The sequence below is a fragment of the Elgaria multicarinata genome, chromosome 2 (genome assembly GCF_023053635.1).
Source record: "Elgaria multicarinata webbii isolate HBS135686 ecotype San Diego chromosome 2, rElgMul1.1.pri, whole genome shotgun sequence".
NCBI lineage: Eukaryota > Metazoa > Chordata > Lepidosauria > Squamata > Anguidae > Elgaria > Elgaria multicarinata.
Genome location: NC_086172.1, coordinates 100,261,331 through 100,284,809, shown reverse-complemented (window position 1 = coordinate 100,284,809; position 23,479 = coordinate 100,261,331). Strand labels below are relative to the sequence as shown.

General features: G+C 42.8%; 1 protein-coding gene across 1 annotated transcript in view; it reads left to right on the top strand.

Moving 5' to 3' along the window:
- SYT9 (synaptotagmin 9) overlaps positions 1-23,479 on the top strand; it is a 117,151-nt gene that overhangs the window by 38,748 nt on the left and 54,924 nt on the right. Inside the window, exon 2 of the mRNA XM_063117305.1 lies at positions 18,850-19,195. Coding sequence (XP_062973375.1) covers positions 18,850-19,195 — 346 coding nt within the window. The remainder of the gene's footprint in view (positions 1-18,849; positions 19,196-23,479) is intronic.

Genomic DNA, 23,479 nt, shown 5'->3' with positions numbered 1-23,479 from the left:
AAAATCACACCAGGCTTCCTCAGGCAGGTAGGCACTTTCAGTATTGCCTATTGGAACTGAAAAGTGAAGAATCTCCATCATCAAAGGAAAGCAGAAAATAGAAATGTCTCTCCAGCCAAGTCCAAAGGTCATGAAAAATCTTATGGGCGCGGGTACCAACAGAAATCATCTCCAAAGTCAAGAGTCTGCCCACATTGGCAGCTGAGCAGTCTTTCTTCTGACGCCTTCTGTAGTGCATCAGAAGCTTGTGTCTGTACAGTAGTCTTCCATCGCAAATATTAAGGTGGTTACTGCCCTTTGGGCAGTGCTATAGGCTACCCTAGGACAGGGTTTTCTTTCAGGAATCACAGAATATATTACAGCAGAGTCCTATTACTATGGAGCCCCACCTTTTACCTCCATTATGAATCTTCTATTCCAGTAGGTTTCAGGAAGCTTGTTGTATCCCTAGAAGAGGATAGGGAATTGGAATTGACCAAAAGTTGACTATAGTGTTCCTTCTGGTGCATACAGCCCTGAGCAGTCCCTCTGCCCTTTGAAACTCCTATCATTATGTTCCAGTTGCATTTACATATGCGTGAACACCTGGACCTTTGCCAAGTGAAGGAAGGCTCTGGGGATAATTCCTTCTACTTCCTCTTTCCCCTAACTCTGGAGTAACATTTTGGAACTTTTCAATAGCAAGCAGAATAGCTGGCACTTGCCCCAAACAAGATGCCATTTTAGCTTTGGCAGCACAAGATTCTACTTGCACAACAACATAGGTGTACACATTTCTAGTCACACACCCAAATTAAAGGAAAAATCTCAACATTTCTCTCATCTTGAAAATATTCCCTTCTGTGACTTACAAAACATAGAGAGAAGTAGGCAATTAGAGTTTTGCTTCTTGACAGGGTTTTTTTTTAGCACAAAATTTCTCCATTATGTGGTCAGTGATCAAGGACTAAGAGCACTGTGCAAGCAGCTTATAGATAGGCGCTGCATGAAATCCAGGTGTTCACAGGGGAACCTCAGGGGCTAATTAGACACGGCATGAAATCACGTGCAGCTCTCTTTGTTTTTTCTTGTCTTTTTAAATCAAAGGCAGCCTCAGAAAACAGTAAGTAAAGTAAATTGCTGCTGCTTATCCTTAAATTACTATAAGGCAGGCCCTTATAGTAATTTTCCCATTCAAAATCACACACAGACATACACATGTCAGGCTGCTTTTCCACCAATTGATGGGAATTGTACTACTTCTATTTCATCATACAGGGAAAAAGCAGCTAGGAACTATTTTAAGTGGTAAAATGCCTCAGGTGAAAGGATTGATTGGGCCCTCCGCTGTCATCTTTCCACTTCAGTTTGCAGCCTCATGATCTTTAGAGGGTTAATGTAAGATTTACTTTCAGCTTCAGTGTTGATGTCAGTGGCAATAAAGAAGCTACGTCAGACTAGAATGAATTTGGGTGTAATAGTACTTCACGTAATATTCTATGATTCTGTGATCAGGAGAAGTCCCAGAACAAAGTGGATCAGTTACTTGCTTACTTTCCCCTCCTTAACCCTAGTTCAGGGGTGCAGAATCTGGGGGGGGGGGGAGGCCTTAACTGTGGTTCCCCATGACACCCTCCACCGCATTCCCCTCCTGGCAATTGTACCATTGTGATGTGTATCAGGATTATTAAGAGAGGAGGTGGAGAGAAGATCTGCCAGTGATCTTCATATAAGTACCTCTTTCCCCGCTAGTATCAACGAAATTTCAATCAATCACTGGTGTGGGTGTGGGTGTTGGGGGGGAACTCATACATGTGCAGGTGTGCTCATGTGTATGCAGCCTCCAACCCCAAGTCAGTACCACGTGCTACCTTCAGGGCTGAAAAATATTCACACATTCCGAAACTTGTGAACATGTTCAAAACACACACACATGCACGCACAAACACGCTTTGAAATGTCCAATTGAAAACAACATATTTTCAAGCTTTAGTCAATGGGTGGGGGGAGTGTGCACTTTTGGGGGGAAATGCACACAGAAATGCACACTTTTCTCTTTGGAAATTCTGCACTTCTACCAGGCAAACAAAGTGAAAAAACGTTGCAAATGAAAATGGGAGTGAGTCAAACTGAGATTTGAAGTGAACTTCGGGGAATATTGGTGAGCTTGAATATCCCTGGTTCTCCCTTACTGCAGTTTCTGGCGAGTGTTGGGAGAGAATTACCACAGAAACGGTGCTTTTTTCCATGAGAGTATCCAATATGAGATGAGCGATTACATAAATTACAGCGATAACATTATCTGACATGCTGGGCTTCCCCAGAAGATCCATTGTTCCAGCTAAAGCTATCGGTGTTGTGCGAAAAGTCCCTTACACATGTGCAGTGCAATTTACACTTTTTAAAAGTGAGGAATTACTTAAATTTAAAATGTGGAAGCCTTTAAACCCTTGCTTTTGGTCTATGGGGACGAGAAAGGCTCTTGGTATGAATTCATTTTTAACCCCTCGGGACACCAACACCACTAGACCTTACCAAGAAAAAAGAGGGGTTGAGCTTCACTCAAGTTCAAAGATGGCATTTTTTTTTAAAAAAAGTCTCAGTAGATAAAAAAAATATGACCTTGTACTAGAAACCTCCTTTAACACAGTGAATAGGGGGCAATCTCTCAGGAAACTTAAGGTGGAATGATCTCTACTCTGAGATACGTCAGGCCTCAATGCTGGCATGTCTTATTGAAAATCTTCCTTTGTGCTTTGACTTTCCCCCAGCCATGAGCTATCTTTGCACCAGCCTCATGATACTACTAAGGGTGCATGTGTTTGTATGTGGTCTTTTTTGCTGGCTTGCCTTTACTCTTTTGTAAGCTGCTTCAGGAATTGTTTCAAAGGAGAAGTAATATACTGTATTTCTTCGATTCTAAGACGCACTTTTTCCCCCATATAAACATCTCTAAAAACGGGGTGCGTCTTAGAATCGCAGGTGTGATTATTATTGTTAGAATCAAAGCTTTTTTTCTGTTGGTGGTGCTGGAATTAGTGTGCGTCTTACAATCGATGGCGTCTTACAATCGAAGAAATACGGTATAAATATTTTAAATATTTTTAATAGATAAATAATAACAATAAATAAGGTCATCGGTTTGAGGCGTCAGTGTGTGTGCCCATTCTGCTGATATTGCTGTACTATCGTAGAAATCACAGGAGCGGGCAGAGAGGAGGGCTGGTAAAGCTTCATCCCACGTACCTGTTTCCCTCGAATTATCCCTACAGCTCTAAGTTGTTGTTGTTGCTTAATCAAACCTCCGGTGGCAGCGCTTTGCAAAGGGTTTGAAGGGGGGAAATGTAAAAAAAAAAATCATAAAAAATCAACGGATGACCCAATCCGATTCAAATTTGGTATGCTTAAAGCTCTCCTTAATATCTATTACTGTGCCAATTTTGATGTCTTTATCTTTAAAGCTTACGCAGATGTAAGCATTTGTTTAATTTTTCTCAAATCCTGCTCCTGCGTCCCACTGGCTGCTCGGAAAACAACAAATGATACGCTCGAAAAGTAGTACCAAAATATTGCACTTCTTTTGGCTTTATAGCACAATTAAAGCAGGATGCATGGGAGTACTTCACAGTCAAAGCAGATTATAAGGTGGAAACTTCTGAGTAATTTGCAGGCTATTCACAGTGATTGCACAGTATAACCCCGGTGTGATAAAGCTCATAGTCTAATTTACCATCTTGGGTGATATTCAGCTCTACAAGGGGTAAAGTCAAGTATTTAGAGACTGTGATATTCTCACGCTGTTCTCCTGTACCTGTGAAAAACTGCAATGCTCCCTGTAGCAACTAATCAAATAGGCAGCACCACGTCTCATGCCTAAAAATAACTGTGGAGATGCTACTAAACACACACTTGTTCTAATCCACGTAGAGGCAAGACCCAGTAACTCACTTGTCTACCCAAGCATGCATAGTCATACAAGACACAGGGGTCCATCACATCAGTGCAGGGGGATGGTTGAAGATTTCACGTAAGATCTTTCTGCCTGGTGTAAGGAATAGTAAGTCAAAAGCCCTACTGAAGCAAGTAGAACAGGAGCGAGCCCTCCAATTTCTAACAAGGAAGAGGCATATTGTAACCAACTAAGGACCACAGTCCAAGCCTCAGCCTAATTTTAGACATTTGTTGCAAGAGGTGTTCCAAAGAATAGCCCTCACGAACTGAGGGGTAGAGCAATATAATTCCAAATAGGAATGATACAGTAGGTGTTGTGTGCATGTCAAGTTACCAGAGATAACAAGGAGATTCCCCATACGTAGTGTGTCGTGCTCTCCCCCAATTGGGAAGAAGAGCGGGACTCTGAATGCTTTGCCTGCCCCACATCATCCCCAATGGGAGAAGGCCTGGAGTAGGCAAAGCTGGTCCCCAGCTGGAGAAGCCTTCAGGGGAATAGCTGATATTTGACTTGAGTGTCAGCTGATAATGTTGGTCTGAAGACAGAGCAGCTGCTGGACCAAACTGAATACTCCAGGGGAAGGCTGGTGAACAGCCTTAAAGGTTCTAGATTGTAGCCAAGCCCTACCAGAAGGAAGACTATTTATCGAGGTTTCAATGCCAGGCCTGTGGGGACAACTCTAAATTGAGAGGAAAAACTGCATCCTTACTAGGGTGACCATATGAAAAGGAGGGCTGGGCTCCTGTATCTTTAACAGTTGCATAGAAAAGGGAATTTCAGCAGATGTGATTTGTATATATGGAGAACCTGATGAAATTCTGTCTTCATCACAACAGTAAAAGGTGCAGGAGCTATACTAGAGTGACCAGATTTAAAAGAGGTCAGGGCACCTGCAGCTTTAACTGGTGTGATGAAGAGGGAATTTCACCAGTTTCCCCATATATACATATGACACCTGCTGAAATTGCCTTTTCAATACAACTGTTAAAGATACAGGAGCCCTGTCCTCCTTTTCATATGGTCACCCTAATCCTTACCAGGCTTTCTTTTTCTCCGGTCTTTATGCATTCACTACAGGCTCTTTTAGACCAAGACCACATGATCTTGAATTGAAAACTTCCCCTCTGGACAGTGCTATTCTTCTAAATGAAATAGTGCCATCTAGTGGTGGAATTAATCCCAGGATAATTTAATTACTGCAGTATCTCTATTTTTTTGAAAAGCAAGATTACCAGGGGAAAGCACAAGAGAAATCCTGGAGGTTGATGGCATCACGTAAAGGACCTACAAACTTCTGTGAGTGGCCAATCATGAGTATATAATAAATTGCTCATGTAGAGAAGCTCTGTGTTAACTGGAACAGAGCTTGATAGGAAAACTGGCCTATGATTGGTTAGGGGAAAGAACTAACATTTCCATACCCAGATTCTTATGGTAAAATGGCATCATTAGTGTCTATAGTAAGACTTTTAAAGGGACAGTTACAATAATTTAAAAAGCTATATTGGTTTATTCTTCTCATTTTAAAAAAGACTATGCCTTTGTTTAAAAGTGCATGAACCTCTGATTTGTTTTGTCCTGTGCCTAAGCACAGCTACCTTCAGTATAAAGAGGGGATTAATAAATAAAATGGTGTAGGTTTTATGGTGGCTGCGGAATTAGTAGTAGCAATATTGGGTTACATATTTTCCTAATGTTGTCTTTTTATATTGTATTTGATGTTATTGGATTCTGAATGATGTTGTCAGACACTTTGGGTTTACTTTTTGGTGGGGGAGAAGCAGGATACAAATAAATGGTGATGAATGTGACATTTTGGTGGTACTTTAGGGGGATATACCTATACTATACCAACCTCCCCTAATATACAGGCACTCTCCTGCATTATATACAGGCGGTTCTTGTATCTGCAAACATTCATGGCACACATTGCCCCTAAAATATGTGTTCACTTCCCATGCAGCTGAGCATTGGCCTTTACGGCTATTGAGGTACTGATGCACTGCTGTGATTCTTTTGAAAATGTAGCTTGTTAGAAAGATAGGCAGTTTGTACTTTGAGGATTGACAAAGGCCTGGAAGCTGAACTATTCATGTAATAGTTTCTATATATTTCAGCAGTAAAGGTTTGTCACAAGAAGGTACAAATTGCTGACTCCAGGTCAAGAAATAATAGCACACATGAATATATTCATGCCTAGATAAATAGGTTCAGAAGAGCAGGACTGCACTGAGAGAGATAGGACAGCTCCATTGGAGTCCAGTCTGTTAACACTCATTACCTGAGGCTTCCCTACTCCAAGCTATTCACGGTGCCCCAAGGGACTTTGAAACTACATATAGTGAAAGGAATTGGGCCCACCTGCTGCGAACTGGATAGTCAGTACTCAAAGGGATTGCTTGGAAACCATTGTCCTGTTGGCAGCAACATTTAGCCATAGAAAACTGCACACATACCGATAAACTATCTTATTTTGCTGTGCAAAAGGTTTCATCTAAAAAATGCACAGTATAAAATGTAAGGGAAGTACATGCTACTAATTTTACATGTATTCCAATAAAACTAAATGTTATGATGTAACATTTAAATCACATTAAATGAGCTTTAATCCTTCCCCCATCCCCTATCCCACAAAAAGATATTTCAGCTCAAATCCTTGTGGTGTATTGGGCCAAAAATGAGCTTGGGTACTTTTTAAAAAAGCTTTGTTTTTTACTAAATACAAGTAAAATAAACATGCTAAATTAAATCTCTCTAGGGCATCAGAAAAATTTCCTATGCAAACGACCCTATGCAAATAAACATAATTTTCACTGGAAAATTTTCCAAGCAGCTAGCAACCAAACTACACTATACCACAAAAAACAACCTCCTTTTCTAAGGAAAGCTAGCAAGTCAAGAAACACAGATTTTCATCGGAGTATGGCCATTTCTTTTATGTTTGAATTTAAGAAAGAAGCAAAGGCACTGAAAACTGTAGACACACTAATTCATTTTAGCAAACCAAAGAACTGTGCACACTAAGCTGACAGAGATTCAACTATCTTCCACTGAGGTTGTTGGGGTACCTTCAGTTTCACTGCCACTACCTATTAGTTACGCTCTGAGAAGTGAATGGATTTCAATGACATGTATGTATTATCTCACATACTTGCTAAGGATAATCACCTGAAAAAACATTAATTACAACTTTGACATTACCGAATGTGCTTTTTATATTGTATTGTGTATTTGTGCTTTTAACCTGTTGATTGTCTTAGTATGATTTTAATTTTTGTGAACCGCCCAGAGAGCTTCGGCTATTGGGCGGTATAGAAATGTAATAATAAATAAATAAATAAATAATAGTCATTTTTACTAATGAATTTATGAAACAGAAAATTTCCCTTGAAAAAATAAAGCATTGAAATATTTTCTGCCCCACATCACTGAGTGATTGACTCTATTTCCCAAGCATTTCCCACAAACCTTGTGTGCATGTTAATTTTTTGTTTCATTCTACTTTGCTGCTTGTTGGTGGCTGACCAATCTCTCCCTCTCTACTGCTTAGCCATGAGAGCACTCCTCTTATCTACCCTTTAAAAATAAAAAAGCAGCAAACGCCTGCAAGGTTTCTCTTGCCTACTCACATCCAGGAGTAATTCACTTTTGTGGATGTTTCATTTTTATTTAGAGGAGCCTTCCCCAACATGACACCCTGCAGCTGTTTTGGATTAAAACTCCCAGCATTGAAGTAGTAACCCAGTTGTGTCAGCATGGCTACAAGATAAGATAATAGTAGGATATTGTGAAAAGCGAGCAAACAACCTAATTCATCAATTCCCTGTGACTAGAAGGCCCTGGGAAAACCAAGAGAGCTTTGAAGAGAGCAAGGAAACAGGTGTGCTGCTTTTAGGAGGCTCCCAGGTTAAAGAACAATTGGGAGGAAGGGATGATTGCTGCCTGAAATTACAGACTATAGGCTTGTGCAGCTGACAGGCATTTGCAGACATGGAAGTACTCTTGACCTCCATCTACTGTGTACAATGCACATAGTTTGGTTTGTTTCTGTTGCAGTTCAGTCACTGGCACATCAGATTTTGAGGCTTGTGCTGCCTCAGGAAGGATCCACTAAAATCTCCTTGAGAGCTTTGTGGAAGAGTATGGGATGTGGGGAAAGCCTGACATTATTACCCACAAAACATAATCACACTGCTGTTGTGACAGAGGCGTCTGTGTCCCTCTTTTCAAAGGAAAAAATAACTATGTCCCCCCCCTCCCCACATACAACAATGCCTCACCATTTCAATTACCACTGTGCCAATTTTTCAACCTCTATATTTTTGACCATTCATGGGGAAGAGGGGCAAAAAGAAACTGCACCCTAAAACTGTGGGAAGGGCTGAGAATTTCAGAAACATTTTTCTGGGTCCAGGGCTTCAGGGGTTACCCTACTGCAAGTAGGTGGCTGAAGGGTTTTTGTGTGCTTTTTCTTTTATGGTCTCTGCTACTCCTCCCAGTTTTGTCACCTTGCTGCTTGAGCTACTTGGAAAGCCGCCTGAAGGATTTAGCCAGGACTCCCTCCCTGGGGCTTTCCAGTGCTGCTGCCTGCTCAGTGCCTGAAAGCTGAGGCAGGCAGGCATTTTGGGTTTTGCTTTGTTGTTATTAAAAGACTTTAACAACAACAACTTCTCTTCAGGCACGTTACACACAAAATCATATTATATATTGTAGTTAAATATGTATTTTAAACACATTTCTAATCATATTTTCTCTCCAATGTATTTGGAGAGGAATAAAATCTAGGGAATGGCTAAACACTTATCCAATGATTAATCCAGAACAGCCTAGCCCATGGGTTCTCAACAAGGGGGGAATTCCCCCGGGGGGGGATTTAGGGTTCCGGGGGGGGGGGGAATTGGGACCACTATTCAGCAAAGTATGATGTCCTGTAGATTATGTCTTCCTACACATGTTATTAAAAACGTCCCAGAAAAGTGTCATGCTGTCTGCAATAGCCAGGCCTTTGCTCTCTTTTCCCTCCCTCCCTCACAATCCTAGAAGTTTCAAGGTTCCCATTTAAAGGGGCAACGCAAAGCATGGGAGCTGAGAATGTAAAAGGGCCATGCTTTGTGTTGCCCCTTTAAATGGGACTAATATAGGGGGGGAAAGTTTTTCGATATTATATGCATATTATTTGGAATGCACCTTTTGAGTTAGACTAGCTTGGGAAGGGGGGAATTATATTCTGAACAATGGTGAAAAGGGGGAATGGAGCAAAAAAGGTTGAGAACCACTGGCCTAGGCCAAGCTGGTGCCCTTCAGTTGTGTCATACTAGATTCCCCAAAATGCACAGCCAGTGTGGCCAATGAGTGAGGATTAGCCATGCTGAGTGGGGATGATGGGTGTTGTAGTCCAAACCAAATGGACTACAACGCCTGGCCTAGGAGATATAGATCAGGTCAGTTTGTAACAGAATATACAAAGATCTATTTTCTCCAGCATGCTTAATAGTACTCACACTGCTGTTCAGAGTGGATAAACATAAATTATGCCATAAAATGATTTTTAAAAAAATCAGTGACCTTTTCAAAAATACTAATCTAGTTTTAAATTTTAATCTGAAAGTCTACAGATTTAGAAACTGGGTGTATTCTGAGTTAAACCCTATATAAAAGGAACAACTGTAGGTGATGGAGTGAGAAATACTTGACAGTTAAGGACAAGCATTATCAACATGACACCACAGCTAATCTGCCATAATTTATTATTTATTTATTTATTTAAAACATTTGTATCCCGCCCTATATCACTAGGGTCTCAGGGCAGCATACAGATATAATCATACAATATAAATTAATATACACAGCTAAAAACAAATTATGTCAGATTATGAATATTTATTAGCCAAGTAGCATAGACAATTCACTATATTTAAGCAATTTTAAGTGCCGTTCATTAACTTCGAAAGGAGAGAACCAAGCATCTGGGTTGTACCACGTCAGACTGCATATTAGGGCTCCCATAACTCAATGCTCATCTATACAAAAACTTCCTTTCATAAGAAAACTAGATGTTTGAGATAATAATAATAATAATAATAATAATAATAATAATAATAATAATTTATATAGCACCATCAATGTACATGTTGCTGTACAGAGTAAAACAGTAAAGGACAGTAACCTAGCCTTATTCCTGATATGAAAGTTTTCTAGTCTTAGGAATATTTTTTTCCATGATGGAGCATTCCATCATGTTAGCCTGGTTTTACACTGATTGGTATATCTCAGATAAACCCTTACAACCTCAGTGAAAACTAGGCTTAAGACAAACAGTATTATGCCCAGAAATTGTGTGCTTCTGGGACGTCTGTCACTGAGTAAGTGATTTTACCAAGTGTTCTTGTATGTGTATAGAGAGCCAGCACAAATCCATTAATTTCACAAGTGACCACCTTATCTCTAAGTTGATAATTTTGTAGTGGAGAAGGCTAAATGGACTATGAGTTGGTTTGAAACATCATCTCTACGCATGCAGCCCCACAGATCCCCCTCCTTTGTACAAGTGTGCAAGAAAGTCAGGAAGTCTTTAGTTAAATATAGTTTTCCATTTTGTCAAAACTAGGAATCATTGGTTACCAGCTTCAGAACAAGGCAGGATATTAAACCAACATGGGCAAGCCCCCTATTGCAGCCATTTTGTGAAAGTGCCCATGGCACTCCCTCAAAATTTAGTGGAAGGGTTGGAATGCATAAGCAGGATCTCACACTATATTTTCTGTAGCACAAGGGCCTTAGTCCTTTATATTCTGTTCTTTGTGTTGCCTTTCTGAAGGCAGAAATATAGTGTGAGGGCCCTGATCCCTTTTCTTTCTTTCCATGTGGTGGAAAAGTACGTACAGTAAACAAGCCTCACACTACGGATATTCGCACATTATACTGAATGGACGTTCTCACAGTATGTACACTCTTTCAGATGGTTGTAAGAATCTAGCCCTATTCAGCCATTTGGAAATGTTCAGTAAGCAGAACAATGTAATGCAGCTATGTGTGATCTAGAATGCAGCATGTGTCTCTGTCTTGCCTCTACTCTTAAGATTTTCAAATGCCTGAATAGGGCTACTCTCAACATGCATTCATACAGCTGGACAGAGTCTGAATGAATGTACCTATAGTTTTGTGAATTGATGAAGCCATGTTCACTTTAAAGGTATTCACACATGAAATTCAGCACACAAATACACAGATTCTTGAGTTGTACACATGTACAGTTATTCACATGTAACATTAAACACATGTATAAAGTTTTTAGATTGTACACAGATTGTTGATCTGCACACATGTACATTTTACATGTTTACATAAAAGTGGTGTTCACATGTTACGCTGAGCGTGCATTCAACAAACAGGCGTCGATCAACTCACAGGAGGATGCCTTCAGCAATACAGTTGAGCTCAATTTCTTCATAAGGCAATATAGGTAGGGTGACCATATTTTGGAAACCAAAAAGGAGGACAACATGGTCGCCCCCAAGGGGGCATGTCCAGTACCAAGGGGGTGTGCCCACCCGAACATAGCCTTGGTCACATGTCTGATTTTACAGCACACATTTAAGACAAATCTGTTCTACATAACATCTTAATGTTTAAATCACTGAAATAAAGAACAAGTGAGAGATTCAATGTATCTGAAATTAACTTCACTCACTCCTACTTTTGTAGGTTTTGCTGTACTTTGAAGCTTTTGCTGTACTCTGTGTGTTACATTCTCCCCTTTCCTCAAATATCTTTTCTGACTGTGGGCCTTGCTAGACGATAGCTGTGAGGCCCGGTTTCCTTGCTGTGCGTCCAGACGACGCACAGGGGAATCCGGGGTCAAGGCGCACTGAAGCCTCCCTTAACGCGCCATAAGCCCCTGAGGCCGGGGCTGCGGAACGTCTAGAAAGGTCTGTGGCTTTTTGCGGCTACTCACTTACTCACGAGTAGCTGGGAAAAGCCATGGACTGGGCACAGTGCTCATACGAGCGCTGTACCAATCAGGCCGGGAGGGGAAAGGCCGGACCCGGCAGGAGAGGGGGGGAGAAGGCCGGGCACCGGGATGACGTTGGGGAGAGGGACGGCGGGCATCGGGGAGAGGGAGAGCAGGCACCACGGGCATCGGGGAGAGGGAGGGCAGGCACCACGGGCATCGGGGAGAGGGAGGGAGGGCACCACGGGCATCGGGGAGGAGGGAGGGCACCACAGGCATCGGGGAGAGGGAGGGCGGGCACCACGGGCTTCGGGGAGAGGGCACCACGGGTATCAGGGAGAGGGAGGGAGGGCGGGGAAAGAGTAGCCAGGGAGGCATCGGGGATGGCAGGGGGGGGATCAGGAGCGGAGGGGCCTTAATTTTTTAAAAAAGTCACTTGTCGGGCGGCTTCGGGGCGCACGTGGCCCCCTTAACAACAACAACAAAAAATTGCTGATGCTACAGGGCTTCCACAGTCCCTGCGCGTCGTCCGTCTAGGAGGCGGGGCGGCGCGTGCTAAAGTTAGCGTGCCGTTGCCCTGCCTCCCTACCGGCTTATCCGGCAGGGTCTAGCAAGGCCCTGTATCTTCACTCATTGCAAGCTGCTGTTGTTGTTATTATTATTATTATTATTTATTTATATAGCACCATCAATGTACATGGTGCTGTACAGAGTAAAACAGTAAATAGCAAGACCCTGCCGCATAGGCTTACATTCTAATAAAATCATAATAAAACAATAAGGAGGGGAAGAGAATGCAAACAGGCACAGGGTAGGGTAAACAGACGCTGGGTAGGGTAAAACTAACAGTATAAAGTCAGAACAAAATCAAGATTTAAAAGCTTTAGGAAAAAGAAAAGTTTTTAGCTGAGCTTTAAAAGCTGCGGTTGAACTTGTAGTTCTCAAATGTTCTGGAAGAGCGTTCCAGGCATAAGGGGCAGCAGAAGAAAATGGACGAAGCCGAGCAAAGGAAGTAGAGACCCTTGGGCAGGCGAGAAACATGGCATCAGAGGAGCGAAGTGCACGAGCGCGGCAATAGTGTGAGATGCGAGAGGAGAGATAGGAAGGAGCTAGACAGTGAAAAGCTTTGTAGGTCAACAGGAGAAGTTTATATTGGATTCTGAAGTGAATTGGAAGCCAATGAAGAGATTTCAGAAGTGTTAACAGGGTTTACTACTGCCCCCAGATCTGTTTCAAATTTGGTACAGCTAAAGCTCTACCTAAAAGCTTTCATGGTGCCAACTCTCAGCTCTTTATCTTTAAAAATGACAATTTACAAAATAATAACTTTAAAACCTAATTTTTAAAAAAAATCCTAAAAAATCAATGGATGAACAGATCTGTTTCAAATTTGGTGTGGCTAAAGCTCTACGTAAATCCTATCATGGTACAAAGTTTCATCTCTTTATCTTTAAAAATGATGATTTTAAAAATAATAAATTTAAAAGCTCAATTTTTAAAAAAAAATCCTAAAAAATCAATGGATGAATGGATCTGTTTCATATTTGGTGTGGCTAAAGCTCTACCTAAATCCTATCATGGTGCAAGTTTCATCTCTTTATCTTTAAAAATGACAATTTAAAAAATAATAATTTTGAAACCTCAATTTTAAAAAAAATCCTAAAAAATCAATGGATGAACAGATCTGTTTCAAATTTGCTATGACTAAAGCCCTTCCTAAGAGCTACCATTGTGCCAAGTTTCATGTCTTTATCTTAAAAAATGACGGAGGTATAAGCATTTTTGTTAATTCCCATTAGAGCTGCTCTTTGGGGGGGGGGGAAATCCGGATTTCCCCTCTCCCTCCCGGATTTTCCATCAAAGACCTGGACAAATCCGGGCAAATCCGATCATATGGTCACCCTAAATATGGGAGCAAGGGAGCGTGGGTCATCTTTGCTGGTCTCATGCACTCCATCCTCACCATATGGATATGAGCCTGAAAGACGAAGGAAAACTGGGTACATGAAGAGTAAGTTAAAAGCAAGCACAATTTTTGATACTGCATTTGTGATAATACTGATCATGGGCATTAGCCTTAGCTTCTCATTTCCTGGTTTTGTGAAACTTGAATCAACATGAGATATCTTTAAATATGGTCTTTAAATGGCAGGGTTTATCATTTAACTAGTATGCATACTAATCGGTTTCCTTTTGGGGGTGGTGATAGTTAAATGATTTATTTTAAGTCACTGATTTAATCCAATCTGGTAGTGTTGTGTGATGGAGTCTAGAACCACCTTACATTTAAGATTATAATCTGGGAAGTGCTGAAGAAGATTCATGGTATTCCCTGTTGAAAGATAGGGTGATGGCCACAGGCTTAGATGGCTGTAACAGGGGGTTAGACAAATTCACAACAGATAGCTTTACTATTGGCCATGATGGTGAAATTGAACCTCCATGTTCAAAAGTAGTATGCCTCTAAATACAACTTGCAGGGTATCAATAATGGGGGGTGGGTTGTAGGCTTCAAGTCCTACTTGTTGGCTTTCTGTAAACATTTGGATAGCCTCTGTTTGGAAAAAGGAAGTGAGGCAGGTGGCTACCAGGAGGAGGGCCTTCTCTGCTGTGGCACCCTGGCTGTGGAATTAGCTCCCTAAGGAGGTTCGCTTGGCACCTACATTATATGCTTTTAGACGCCAGGTGAAGAACTTTTTATTCTCCCAGCATTTTAACAGTCTATAAATAAATTTAAACTTGGTGTTTTAAATTTGTAATTTTGCATTGCTGCTGTTTTTATCTGGTTGAGCTTTTATATTTATTTATTTATTACACTTATATACCGCTCCCATAGCCAGGGCTCTCTGGGTGGTTTACAGAAATTCTAAAATTGAGATAAAAACAAGTATACAAAATTTAAAATTCTAAAACACAGAACATACACACATAAAGCATTAAAAACCGTTAAAAAACTAAACATGTGGGTGATTAAGATGTGCCGCCATATGCCTGGGCAAAGAGGGAAGTCTTAACCTCCACAGTCTGGGGGCCACCACCGAAAAGGCCCTATCCCTCATTGCCACACTCCGAGCCTCTCTCGAAGTAGGCACCCGGAGGAGGACCTTAGATGTTGAACGCAGTGACTGGGTATATTCACGTCGGGAGAGGCGTTCCGTCAGGTATTGTGGTCCCAAGCCGTGTAAGGCTTTATAGGTCAAAACCAGCACCTTGAATTGGGCTCGGAAAGTGCAAGCGGACCAGAGCAGGTGTTATATGGTCAAACCTTCTGGTACCCGAAATCAATCTGGCCGCTGCATTTTGCATGAACTGCAGCTTCCGAACCGTCTTCAAAGGCAGCCCTACGTAGAGCGCATTGCAGTAATCTAACTTGGAGGTTACCAGAGCATGGACAACTGAAGCCAGGTTATCCCTGTCTAGATAGGGGCGTAGCTGGGCCACCAACTGGAGTTTGTAGAAGGCACTCCATGCCACTGAGGTCACCTGTGCCTCAAGTGACAAAGATGGTTCTAGGAGAACCCCCAAGCTACGAACCTGCTCCTTCAGGGTGAGTGCAATCCCATCCAGAACCAGTAGAACACCCCCCATCCTGTCAGCAGAATCACCTACTAACAGCATCTCAGTCTTGTCTGGATTGAGTCTCAGTTTATTAGCCCTCATCCAGTCCATTGTCACAGCCAGGCACTGGTTCAACACATCCACAGCCTCTCCTGCTGAAGATGAAAAGGAGAAATAGAGCTGTGTGTCATCAGCATACTGATGACAGCACACTCCAAAGCTCCGGATGACCACACCCAGCGGCTTCATGTAAATGTTAAACAGCATGGGGGACAAAACCGACCCCTGCGGGACCCCATACTTGAGAGTCCACGGGGCCGAGTAATGTTCCCCAAGCACCATCTTCTGTATCCGACCCGCCAAACAAGAGCGGAACCACTGCAAAGCAGTACCACTCCCAGCTCAGTGAGTCGTCCCAGAAGGATACCATGGTCAATGGTATCGAAAGCCGCTGAGAGGTCGAGGAGAATCAACAGAGTCACACTCCCTCTCCTGTCTTTCTCCCGACATAGGTCATCATACTGGGCGACCAAGGCTGTTTCCGTGCCAAAACCAGGCCTGAAGCCTGACTGAAATGGATCCAGATAATCAGTCTCATCCAAGAGTGTCTGGAGCTGGCCCGCAACCACCCACTCAAGGACCTTGCCCACGAATGGAACATTTGCTACCGGCCTGTAGTTGCTAAGGTTTTCCGGGTCCAAGGAAGTTTTCTTCAGGAGTGGTCTCACTACCGCCTCTTTCAGACGGTCTGGGACCACTCCCTCTCACAGAGAGGCATTAATCATCTCCTTGGCCCAGCCGGCTGTTCCATCCCTACTAGCTTTTATTAGCCAAGAGGGGCAAGGATCCAGTACAGAGGTGGTCGCGCGGACCTGTCCAAGCACCTTGTCCACATCCTCGAGCTGTACCAACTGAAACTCATCCAAGATTACAGGACAAGCCGGTGCTCTGGACACCTCACTAGATTCAACTGCTATAACACGGGAGTCTAAGTCCCGACGGATGGCAGGGATTTTGTCCTGGAAGTGCTTGGCAAATTCATTACAGCGATCCTCAGAGAGTTCTACAATGTCCTTGGGGCCAGCATCTAATAGCCCCCGAACAACTCTGAAAAGTTCTGCTGGGCGGCAGATTGATGATGTAACAGTGGCCGCAAGATATTGGGTTTTTTTTGCTGCCCTTGCTGCCTTTGAATATGCTGTATTGTATGCACTTACCAGGAGTTGATTACATCCATTCGGAGCTCGCCTCCATCTGTCCTCTAGCCGTCTCCTATTTTGTTTCATCGCTCTCAGCTCTGGGATATACCACGGAGCCATACGAGCTCTACTCAGGAGAGAGCGCTCAGGAGCAATCCTGTCAACCGCCCGGGTCATTTCTGCATTCCACAGGTCAACCAGGGGTTCAACAGGAGAGCCAGCCCTATCAGCCAGAAAACTCCCCAGAGCCCTTTGGAAACCAATCGGATCTATTAGTCTCCGGGGGCGGACCATCTTAATGGGTCCCCCACCCTTGCAGAGGGGAAAAGCCGCTGTAAGTCTAAACCTCAGCAAGCAGTGATCTGACCATGACACGGGGACTGATGTAAAGTCCCCCACTTTCAGATCGCCATCTCCCTGTCCAGTTGCAAAAACCAAGTCTAGAGTATGCCCTGCTACATGCGTCGGTCCGATAGAATACTGGGACAGTCCCATGGTTGTCATGGAGACCATGAAATCCTGAGCTCCCCCGGATAGGGTGCCCTTGGTGTGAATGTTGACATCCCCCAGAACCAACAGTCTGGGGGCTCTCAACAGCACATCCGAGACCACCTCCGTCAGCTCAGCCAGGGAGCCTGTTGAGCAGCAGGGTGGGCGGTACACTAACAGGATCCTTAACCTGTCCCATTGGCCCAACACAAGGTGCACACACTCCAGACCAGTAGTTACATGGACAGGGAACCTGGAGAGGGAGATGGAGTTCCTATAGACCACAGCAACCCCCCCTCCCCAGCCCTTAGGTCTACCCTGATGCTGAACCAAGTACCCTGGTGGGCATAGCTAGGAGAGACTAACTCCTCCCTGCTCTCCCACCCAGGTCTTGGTTATACATGCCAGATCAGCTGCCTCATCCACAATTAAGTTGTGGATGAGGGAGGTCTTATTATGCACCAATCTGGCATTTAAAAGCAGCATCCAGAGGCCCGAGGGCTGGCTGATAGGGCAACCAACAAACCTGCGGGTGCGAGGAGGGCCGGAATATGGGACAGCCATTAACTGTCTGCTCCGAGTTCCGCAATGCCATATCTCCCTCTAATGGGCACCCCCTCAGATCCCCCCACTTGGCTCTGTATCCTCCCTCCCAAGCACATAGCCTAAAACCCACAAAGAAGCAGAGGAGACAGACAGAGAAAATAGAAGAGCAGCAGCAGGCAGGCAATATGTGTGTTTTTCCTAAGTGGTGGCGTTGGTTTCCTGCTCCTCTGTCTGCAGACATTGGTCATCTATTAAGATTTTGTGTGCAATGGTTGTTTATCACTCCACTTTCACTCTTCCAGGGTGGCCAGTTGTTTGTCCACAGCTACATGCCCGAGGCGGAGAGCATCAGGCCGAGAGCCCTTGTGCTCGCGCCGAAGGCTTATATACCTGAAAGAGGGTGGAGCAGATGATCACTCTCAAACACCAACCACTGTTGCCCTGCCCGTCTCCCCAGCAGATCTTCCCTGAATCTGAATTGTATTTTATAGTATGGTTTTATACTGTTGTTTTATACTTTGAATGTTTTTAATTTTTGTGAACCACCCAGAGAGCTCCGGCTATTGGGCGGTATAGAAATGTAATAAATAAATAAATAAATAAATAAATAAATAAGGGATCACATCCAATTGGTGTCTCTCTTCTGACAGAAGGGATTTGATTCAGCGGAACAGGGAGGGAGGCAGGTTTTGGCAAGTCCTCTCACCGGCAGTTCTCCACACCTCCACAAATCTGCTCTGGAAGTTTGAGGACCCCTTTGGAACAGTGTGGGGGTGGGGTGGATGAGAGGCTGGAAAAAGGAGCAGAGAAGAATCAAAACCTGCCTCCCTATCTATTCTACTGACAAAAGCCTCCACTGGATCAAAGAACCCTTTGGATACAACCCAGAATTCTGAACTCAGTTCGTCTTTGGACTGACCCAGCAGGACCTTTCTTATGTTCCTGTAAAACAGCATTGGATAATCACCCCAGGCCCTGTGCTACTTTTTTTCCCTTTCTTTTTTTGAGTCTGGAATCAAGTAGGAAAATATTTTTTGGAAGTCATGTCTTTTGTCATCTGGCCAGCAGCATGTATGAACAATAGAGTTTTAGTTCTGCTAAAGTTTAGGAGCTGCATCTCTTAGAGCTGCACTCTTGTTCTTGTGTTAACCTGTATTTGTCTGTCTTCTTTTCAGATATCACAGTGAGTTTGCTGTCCTTAGTTGTCACAGCATGTGGACTTGCTTTGTTTGGGGTGTCTCTGTTTGTGTCCTGGAAGCTTTGTTGGGTTCCTTGGCGAGAACGTGGCCTGACTGGAAACAAAGTCAAGCAGGAATCCCTGAACTATACAGATACAGAGACCAATGACTATGAGTATAGCGAGGATTACCTGGGACAGCCTACTTCCTACCCTGACTCTTCCATGAAGATTAGCCACACTTCCCCTGACATTCCATTGGATGCTAAAACAGGGACCAAGGAGAACTGTGTGCACAATGTCCGGATGCATCGACAAATCACAGAACCAACGCCTTCTGCTCGGTCAGTAGCTCTCATGCCGTCATTACAAGGGAAGAGAGGTGCCTCCAAAGAGTTAAACTTTACAGTATTAAAGTAATAAATAACTTTTACCCAACAGGCACCTTGATCACAGAGAAATGTATAGGTTGAAGGTCAGTGAGATCCCTTGCTTTACCAAATGTCGGAGCAGGATTTGTGAAGGGGGAGGAAGAAGAGGACCAAGGTCTGAGCAGAGATGAGAGCCATGGAGGAAGTAGCAGTTTTGCGATGGAAGTGACAGGCAGTCCATGCTGTTTGTGTCCCCTCCCTCCAATTGGTCAGTTCCCTTGAACCTGGGAGAGGCCTAGTTGGCTTTTAAACAAGACAAGGGAACCAGGAAATAGAGTGGCTGGAACAAACATTGTAGTTTATTTCCCTGCCCTGCACGGGCCAGTCGCATACTGTGTTATTACCTAGGATGACCATATGAAAAAGAGGACAGGGCTCTTGTATCTTTAACAGTTGTATTGAAAAAGGAATTTCAGCAGGTGTCATATATGGAGAACCTGGTGAAATTTTCTCTTCGTCACAACAGTTAAAGCTGCAGGTGCTTTTTTAAATCTGGTCACTCTAGTATAGCTCCTGCAGCTTTAATTGTTGTGATGAAGAGGGAATTTCACCAGGTTCTCCATATATATACAAATTACACCTGCTGAACTTCCCTTGTCTATATAACTGTTAAAGATACAGGAGCCTTGTCCTCCTTTTCATATGGTCACCCTTTATTACCATAATTACCCTTACCAGGTGCAGTTAGTCATGTTGTCTGAACCTGGTGAGGGTGGATGGTGGAAATGACTTGCAAACCATCCCACAATCCATGGCTTGTTCTAGGGTTGTGGCATGGTTTGTAAGGCACCTCCACCGTGCATGTGGGTTCGGACAACATAACAAACTGTGCCCAGTGAGGGAAATTCTAATAGTGATGCGTCATGTGAGAGGCACGCACAAGGCAGGGAAATAAGCTATGATCATGCAAACCCAGCCATAAAAGATAGAGAAAGGGGGAAGTAAGTACCGTGTAGTTTTCTATGCTCAGTTTATTAAGAGGCTTGGAGGAGAAGGGCTTGGGTTGAAATAACCCCTTTCTCTCTAGCCAAGGGCAAATGTGCCCAACGATTGCCTGATCCTCTTTCTGACAAAGCATCCTGCATGAAGCAAGTGAGGCAAGGTCTCTGCTATATTCTTTGTTCACTCTACACGTTTCTGTGTCAGTAAATGTATAGGACTGCATTAGCATAACTGAAAACATTCTGAACAATCTTTAAGTCCCACCCCATCACAACACTTCACCATCAAATTTCACCTGAGCCCTGTTGCTCTAGCTAGCAATTTTTGACAAATGACACAGAGCCCATACACTTCAAACAGTGTTTGCATAATGGGAAATTAGATTTTGAGAATGTCTAGTGAAATCAGCCATCATGTTTGTCTTGCATACAATTTAGGTTAAAATGATCTGAAAAGTGTTACAAACATAGATGATAATATAAACACTCTGAGTGGTCTGTTGTTCTAGTTATATAGAGAAATCCTTGTCTCAAAAAATAGTGGGTGCTTTAATATATATATAGATATATCAATCACAGTATTTTGTGACCTTTGAGTTGGTCTAATAAAATCATTGTGTTGATATGGATTTTGTCCCTCCCATTGGATTTTTTTTCTTTTGACCAACATGACTATCTTCTCATATTTTCTAAGAAAAACACAAATTCAATGAAAAACAATAATAACAGCTAATCATGCTGAATAAACTCTTGTCCAAAATAACACTCACTGTTCAGGAAGAGTTAAACTTTTGGTGAGACTCATGAAGGCAGAGAAATTTTCTGGGGCTCGCCATTTGTATATCTGCATTATGCCTCATAGACTATTAATGAGTGTTAAAATCCTGATAGCAAATTGGAGTTGGTATGGCTTCCCCATTGTTAAGGGTGGACCAGGAAAGACTGCAAAGGGTTTCTTTTTTTGCAAGTTAAAGATGACTATTGCAGGAAATTAGTGATATATTAGAAGCAAATTTGAAGAACAGAACAACAAGTGCTTTAGTAGCAACTCCAAATTTTAGCAAAACACATAGAAAGAGTCCTGCACTTTTTTGCTTTTTTTACCAGGTTGTTTAATGTCCTGTAGTAAGTGAAGGCGGCCTCAATTTAATCTTGCAAAGTATGTTCATTTGCACTTATCTCTGCTACTGTGAGTGCTGATATATCCCTGCAAAGATTTCAGCAAAAATAGAACAAGTTAATAAAACACTTGTGAGAGTTAGAAATAGGAAGTGCTAAGTTTTCGCCACAGCTTTGAAAAGAGTGGGTGGGTGGGATATGAGATCACCAGGGGAGGACTGGCTGAACAAAATCACTGAAATGAAAGCATATCGAAATGATGGAATCATGAATGACACTGGGGAGAGCTAACATTAAAAGTGCCAGATTCAGATAGTAGACCTACTGTATGTTTCACCTGGTTCAGAGCACTCTTGTTGCAGTGGCCAATCACAAGCAAAAAGTTACCCCTAGTAGTTTGCCCAGCATCTAGTAATGAAAAGTATACTGTCTCTCCAAATGTGTTTTACTAACATAGCTAATAGTTTTTAAAGGTAGAACCCACCCTCTTTAAAGCCATTAGCTATACCACATCTTCTGTCAATGAACCCCATATGTTGGTTGTCCACTAACTTATACTTCCTTTTATGTATCCCCCTAAGACTAGCAAGGCAATTTTGAGCTCTGGCAAGATTTGGGATTTGAGGGCTTTTCCCCTGCCAGCTGAACAGATGAATGACACATGTAACTGGGAGTCAGAGAGCACAACACAGCACACCAGGGCATGGGATGCTATAACCACAGCAGGAGTATCCTGAAGTTTCAGGAAGAAAGCAGGTCTATAATGACAAGACACTAAATATGTGCAGAGGCTCATTGACGCTGGAGAAGGAATCAAGATCTCAGTCCATTCAAGGTCCCATTTGTACAGGGACTTACCTGCATATACTCCCTCTGCATGAACCCTACCCTAAAATTTTATACAGTATGGATCACATGATGAGAGGCTAGGCACATTCATGTACATGAGCATTGTCCCCTCTGCAGACCAAATCTGAAATGGGTAGAGGTCAGAAATGGAACCTACGCCCAACCCACTTTTCACATATTCATTTCTATACTAGATGAACATCTACAAAGGACTCCTCTTTATGTCATCTCGTAACCCTGTGGGTTTGCATAGCAGGTTGTGCTATGAGGAGTACTTGCCACTCTGCATGCAATGCCTATATTCTCTGTGGGGGAGAATATGGGTGGGGTTCTACAGTGTCACTCACCGCTTATTGGCTGAAAGTATGTGACAAGGCAATCAACTGTACCAATCAGCCACAGAGGGTGGTATCCAATTAGCTCCCCCCACTTATGGAACAGCTTCCATCAGTGAGGAGAAGCAATCGTGTGGAAAGGCTACTTTACCACATGGCCAATTGCTTCAGATGAGAAGAAAGAAGGCAACACCAATTACAAAATATAAAATAAAAAATCCAACAAAAAGAGAGAAGAAGCTCAAAAGGTGCTGTGAATGAAATTTGGAAAAGAGAAGCCCCCCATAGCATTTGCAAAGTCCTTATCTGTTTTCCAAGTGAAAAATGTAAGTTCTTAATCAGAAGCAATTGTCACTGCACTTTTGAACAACTTTCCCATATATGTCACCAGAGAGATTCTCCCACTTGTGTTATTTGTAGTCCGCTATAAATCCACTTGAAGGTACTGGAGGAAAAGTAAGGGAGAACAGTGGAGAAGCGGTCAGTCTCTTAATACAAAGTGAAACTTGGAAGAGGAAATCTACCTTGTTTCTTTTTGTACCAGTCTCTCAGACGTTATACTTGCTATGTTTTCAGTGTTGCTTTGTATTACTGTCCTAATTATTATAATTTTGTAACACGTTCCATGTTTAAAGTTCTTTATTCATTTCCTCTTTACAACAACCTTCTGAGGTATGTTAGTGCTGCTTTTATTCCACATATGATTATCTGAGCTTAAGGTCAGGGGTGGTATTTAAGGTGACCCAAATATTCCGAGTCCAATTCCAACTGGAATCCATGTATGCATTACAGACTTTTGGCAGATATTTTTTCACTACTATAAATCAATGGGAAAATTTTAGTCTAGTTTTGGTCTCCTTCTGTTGGCAAACTGAGGCCTAGTATATGTAACAGTTGTCAGGCTTTTGCAAGAGATTCTCACACTTAAGGATGTTTTCCCAGAGTTACCCTCA